This window comes from Lipotes vexillifer, unplaced genomic scaffold, assembly GCF_000442215.2.
Source record: "Lipotes vexillifer unplaced genomic scaffold, Lipotes_vexillifer_v1.1 scaffold469, whole genome shotgun sequence".
In the NCBI taxonomy this organism is placed as follows: domain Eukaryota; kingdom Metazoa; phylum Chordata; class Mammalia; order Artiodactyla; family Lipotidae; genus Lipotes; species Lipotes vexillifer.
In genome coordinates this window covers 1617346-1623410 of record NW_006788006.1, presented here as the reverse complement: position 1 = coordinate 1623410, position 6065 = coordinate 1617346, and the positions used below count along the sequence as shown (strand labels likewise).

Here is a 6065-nt window from a genome sequence, read left to right as displayed (position 1 = left end):
TCTCTGCCAGGTGGGCGACGGCCTCTGCATAGTGCTTTTGCCAGGCGCACGGCAATGGGAACAGCATCCCTAGAAGACGGCCCATCATCGGCTAGGACACGGAGGGGTAAGGAACCTTGGCAGAAGAGCCAAGGAATTGGGAAGGAGGTGGTGAAGGAGCGCCTGAGGCACTCTGCAAAGGTCCCGGGCCCCGCCCCCTCCGGCTGGGGCTAGGCGCGCGCGGCCCCGCCCTCAACCCCCTCCCCTTCAGGCTCCGCTGAGCTTGCGCGGCCCTACTTCGGCCCCGCCCTCTCCCGGGCCGGGCTGCGCGCGCACCGCCCCCTCGCACCAGTGCGCACGCGCGGCCCCGCCCTGTTCCCCCGGCGCTCGGAGCCCGAGTCCGCGGGAAGATGGCGGCCTCGCTCGTCCCCCTCTCCCAGCAGGTACGGGCTGGCTAGGAGGGCGGGCGGGAGGGGGGCGGCGGGGGCTGCGCCACCGCCGGTGCGGGGTGCGAGGCGGACGCTGCGGGGAGACCTAAGCGCGAGGAGGCCCAGCTGGGCGGCGGCGGCTCGCGCTGAGGGGCCCCGTCGGAGGGCGGACGTGTGGTCCTGAAGGTGACAGGCCGGTCCGGCCCTCGGCCTCCCGCACCAGAGCGACCCTCTGCGGGCGGCGACCCCGCAGGGGGGCCGCAGCGCGTGTCTGTTCCACCCGGGGCCCGGCGTTCTCCGCAGCTTCCAGGCCGGGTGATGCACGGTAGCATTGGGCTGCCTTGCGGGGAGGTGGGCCAGGGGAGCAAGCATTTCTGCGGGTGCGGCAGCCTCGCGGGTCTTTGTCTTCTGCCGGGTCCCAACGCCGGGGCGGCAGTGTCCCCGCCGCGGCGGAGGGCAGAGCCCCGCCGCGGCGGAGGGCAGAGCCCCGCCGCAGCCAGGACCTGCCAGCAGTGAGATCCCGGACTCTTCTCTTCTTCCACTGGGAGCTGCTTCCGCCACCCCTACGCCGTGAAGGGGGTCGCAAGTCTCCGGGCGCCTTGCGGTGCCCTCAGATCAGCCAGATTCTCTTACTAAGGGGCAGTATCAGTGGCGCGACATAGACGTGCAAAAAAGAGCCATGCGCAGGCAACTCTGCCTTCTGGGAGCGACGTTCATTCATTTATCCATCCGTCAAGTGTGCGTCGGGCCAGGTGCTGGGAGCGCAGCAGTCACCCAGACCAACAAGGTTGCTGCTGTCCTGGAGGCGACACTCTCGTGGGAACTAGAAACTACCTGTGTCCTGCTAGTAACAGCTGCTTTTATTTGCTGAATATCTGTGTTGTACCAGGCACCGTATTATACGCACTTTGCCAGAATTATCTAGCACAGCATTGGGATTGAGAGTGAGGACACAGGGTCACATCATCTTGTGTTCAGATCTTGGCTCCAAGGCTTACTTCTCTGTCTGTCCTTGGACGAAGCTCTTAGCCTCTCTATGCCCCAGCCACCTCATTTGGAAAATGGGAATATAAAAAAAGTATTGGGGTTAGGTGAAGATTAAGCATGTAAAGCACTTAGAACAGTGCTTGGCACATCGGACTCACTCATTGATTCTGTAATTGTAACCATTATTTAATTCTCTGGCAGATTTGGACATTTGGAAATAGAGATTACAGCTGTGAGAATGCCAAACCCCAGGAGAGCTGTTAGGCAGGTTGACATGACTGGTCCGCTGATCCAAGGAGAGAGACAGCGCATACTTGCTAAATATTGCCAGAACTAGCCAATTTGTAACACTGTCACTAAATTAAAAGCATTAGAGACCAGTGGTTATGAATTAACAGATATCAAAGTGCTCTGTAAACTATTAAGTGCCCTACAGATGTTGGGTAATATTATTGATAGCCAGTTGCTACCTTTTAGGGTATGGTGGGGTGTGTGTGTGTGTGTGTGAAACAGGCTTAGGCTCATTTAATGAGGAAGCGCCCCTGGTTTTTAAAACTTCCTATCCAGTTTCGGCACCTGCCTTAATTTGAATGTTTTTTTTTTAAAAAAATTTTATTTATTTATTTTTTTGGCTGCGTTTGGTCTTCATTGCTGTGCATGGGCTTTCTCTAGTTGTCGCGAGTGGGGGCTACTCTTCATTGCGGTGCACGGGCTTCTCATTGTGGTGGCTTCTCGTTGTGGAGCATGGGCTCTAGGCGCGCGGGCTTCAGTAGCTGTGACAGGCGAGCTCTAGAGCTCAGGCTCAGTAGTTGTGGCGCACGGGCTTAGTTGCTCCGTGGCATGTGGGATATTCCCGGACCAGGGCTCGAACCCGTGTCTCCTGCATTGGCAGGCGGATTCTTAACTCCTGCGCCACCAGAGAAGCCCTTAATTTGAACTTTGATGACAATAGCTAAGGTTAATTGAGTGCTTTAGAGTTTATTAAGTGCTTATCCATACTACGAAGAGAGGGGATTCTTACTTCTTATGTTACTGATGAAGGATTAGCTTTAGAGGAAGGCAGTGTTTGCTGCTGTGAAGTAAGGTATGAAAGCCTGAATCAGGTCATGTGATTCATCTGCTTAGCACGTTTTAGAATAAAATCCCAATTCCTCCCCAGGAATCCCTGCTGGTCAGGTGCCTGCCAGCCTCCTCTGCTTCTTTCTCACCCTGGCACCCACACTGCAGCCATACTTGTGGCTTTTCTGTTCTGCTCGTAGTTTAAGCTCTGTTTGTCCTTATGATGTCCCACGGGCTGTTCCTCCTTCCTGAAGCACTCATCCCTATTTTTCACCTTCGTGGTGCCAGTGCCTCGCTCTTTTCAGGTGGCAGCTCAAATGTCATTCTTCCCAGAGGCCTTTGCTGGTTACCTGTTGTAAGTCTCCCTCCCCTAGCACTGTGCCTCCGCCACATCACCCGTCAGCACCAGTCATGGTCCACAGATATCTGTGGGTCTCTTTGCTGTCTGTGTCCCCATTAGACCCGACATAGATCTCTTGCTCAGTGCTCCTGACTCTGTGCTCAGCACCCAGGTGGTGTCAGGTAAACCCATGAAGCAGGGACCAGCGAGTTGCACCACCTAGCACCCTTCCCAGCTGGCTTTTCTTCCCTCCATGTGGCCTGGGGTCTGGGCCCTTGTGGGTGGGAGCATATTCGAACGAGGAGCTCGACAGCCTGAATCCCCCGGTCTCTGACAAGTTCAGGTCATTGACTGGTGTGCTTTTTCCTTTTCCTTTGTTGAATGATGGCATGGCCAGGTTTTCTTCCTTGGGTAATTATGTCAACATTTACACCTGTTAAGTGAAGCACTGCGCCACATGTTCCTGTCGACCCAGATGTGAGGCACAGACCTATCAGGCGCTTCCAGTCTAGCTGAGGCTAACATGAGTTCAGTTCAGTCTAACACGAGTTCACAGTTATTACAGGGGAAGCATGCATATAATTCCAGGATAATTTCTGGTTGGGGTCACTAGGGGAGCCCCCTGGAGCAGGAGGCCGTGGTCTGGTTGCATTGAGGTGTAGGGCACACTTGGAATGTGGATGGCCAGCTGAGGGTGAGTGAAGCGGGTAGCCAGTGGGATTGTGGAGGGTGGGGTGTTTTTCCTCTGCCTCCAGCCCTGTCTGCGTTTTTCCCATCAGCATCTTTCCTGGTCTGCTCCCTACTCTGCCATATCTGTGATGTCCTCTCCCCATGTAGTCTCCTCTGACCCTGAATATAAATCTTGTCAATTTGAAGAGTAGGTGGTTCTCCCTCTAGAAGTGATTTTTTCCTCCATCAATGTCTCATTGATTCATGTTTCTCCCAGCGCCCCCCTTCACCTCTCCTCTTTAATTGCGGCCCACCCTGGAAATGCACCTGTGTCCCTTACCCCCTTTGTACCCCCTTGTGCTCTTGTAGGCAAGGTCACCAGTAACCTACAAGAGCACACGGTGGTCCTTAACCCCAGTGGCCTGTCCTTGGGACTGGTCCTCCTCGAGCCTTGCAACACTTGTCCGTCACTGTAGCCTGCTCTCAGCCTTTACTGTCTCTCTTCTCCCAAATTTCAGCCTCTCCTGCTTGCATCCTTTCTTTCTGTTTGTTCCTGCCTCTGGTGCAGAGCACTCTAACACTGCCTCCCAACCCTCCCCACCCCCCAATGGCTAGAACCTCATGCTGTGACCTCCTGCTGCATCCTGCCTGCCCCAGAGGCCTCTTTGGTGGTGTCTTCCTTCAGCCCCATTTGAACAGGAGTTCTCCCTCCTGTACCTTCTGTGGGTCCCTCGCGTGGCCACCAGACCCCGGGAACAATGGTAATGGGAGGAGAGCGTCAGGCTCAGTGACAATGAGAGTCTGCCCGGTGCCCAAGGAGTTCCTTCTTCCTTCCTCCCTACTTAGTCATATGCTTCTTTTTAATGGGTGCCACTGTTTTAAGAGTGTTTTATTCCCATTTTTCAAATGGGAAACTGAGACCCAGAGAAATTAAGTAACTTGCTGAAGTCCCATAGCTGGTGGGTGCAGAGCTGGGGTTGAACCCACATCTGTCTGCCTGCAGAGCCCTGCTCTTTCCGCTCTTCTAGACAGCCTGCTGGCCCACAGCAGCACCAGGCAAATGTGTCTGGAATGAAGACTCAGTGCTTGGGACACTTGTTTGTCCTTTTGTCCCTTGTTTTTTCCTCCAAAATAATTGCTAGTTTCTGTGTCTTACTAGAATGTTAATGCAGTATAAATTGGGGCGGGGGTGGTAGAGAACCAGGTTTTATTATTTTTTTATTTTTTATTTAATTTTTATTGGAGTATAGTTGCTTTACAATGTTGTGAGAGCCAGGTTTTAGAGTAAATTTGGCTCACCCTGTAAGATCCAGAGTTCCCTGGCTGTCTCTGTCTTACCGATCTGCCTCTACCTGGTTTTTGTTGACTACGTGGCTCCCGGTAAAGCACGAACATGTAAGTTTTGCCTCTTCTGCCCCAACTTTGAGCTTTAAAACAACTTTCCTCTTCCTGGTTCTTAATCCTGATCCGTTTATCGGGGAAGCAAGTGACTGTCTTTGATCAGATGTATTGGATAGAGTGTCCACTCTCTGATGCCTCAGGCTGTGCCGACAGCCCTGGCCACTGGTGGTGAGAGGCGCCTCATCAACCCCACTCCAGGGGTGCTGTCCACTTTGACCTGAACTGAGCAGCCAGCACTCACTCGGAAAGCTACTCGATATTCTTCCTCGGGTCGGTGCTCTTGGAGCCCCATTATCATTTGAGGCCCCTTCAGGGTGCCTGTTTTTCAATGTTAGGGTTCCCAGATATTCTTTTCAGTGACCTCAGTTATGCAGTACTTTCTGCACCTCAGTTTCCCCATCTGCAAATTGGGAATAATACTCTATACCTGTTTTATCTGTCTCACAACAGTGGAGTGTCAGAATCCCTCAGGGTGATAGACATGTGCACAAAGTGCCTTCATTTGTGTAGCACGCTGTTTGTTCAAGCATTTACTGGGCATCTTCTCTTGGCTGGTGCTTTCTGGGCAGCAGGATGTACCAGCAAACCTGAAGACCGTCCTGCCCCAGGGAGCTGAGTTTCTAAGGAGAGGGTGCAGACGTACAGAAATGAACAAACACGTACACAGTATAGTGATGCCATCTGTGCTGTGAGAAGTGTAAAGCCGAGGAGGGTACAGTCAGATGCGGAGGTCTGGGAAGGCCTGGAGTCCACACAGGCTCCAAGGACTGAGTGGGAAAGGCATTTGGATGGCTCAGATTATCCTCCCAGTCACCCCGGTCAGTCATCCTCGCTTTATATAAAGGGGTAAACTGAGGCCCAGAGACCTTATGTCACTTGCCAAAGGTGGCACCCAGCAAGCTTATGCTGACACGGCTCTTCTGACCCCCGTCCTGGGCTCTGCGTTGCACTGCAGTTTCCTGTCTTGGAATTTTTTTTTTTTTTTTAAGCTGCCGAACGTTATGGTAGTGTGAGGTCTCATTTGTTTTTAAACAGTGGTCCTGCTACTTCATCATTAGGTTCTATGGAGTCTGGTGGAGAGAAGATCACTTGTTTACATTTTTATTTTATTGTTTTTGAAGGGGGGGGGGAGATGGAAAGACCTGCTCATCGTCTTTATGAGGGATCAGCAGGCTTCCCTGCTGCAGTGGGTACTCAGTGCT

General features: G+C 53.1%; 1 protein-coding gene across 1 annotated transcript in view; it reads left to right on the top strand.

Annotated features, from left to right (window-relative positions):
- Nucleotides 1-335: 335 nt before the first annotated feature.
- Nucleotides 336-6065, top strand: part of EPS15L1 (epidermal growth factor receptor pathway substrate 15 like 1) — a 95377-nt gene continuing 89647 nt past the window's right edge. Inside the window, exon 1 of the mRNA XM_007460989.1 lies at nt 336-422. Within this exon, the coding sequence (XP_007461051.1) occupies nt 390-422 (33 nt within the window). The 5' untranslated portion in view covers nt 336-389. The remainder of the gene's footprint in view (nt 423-6065) is intronic.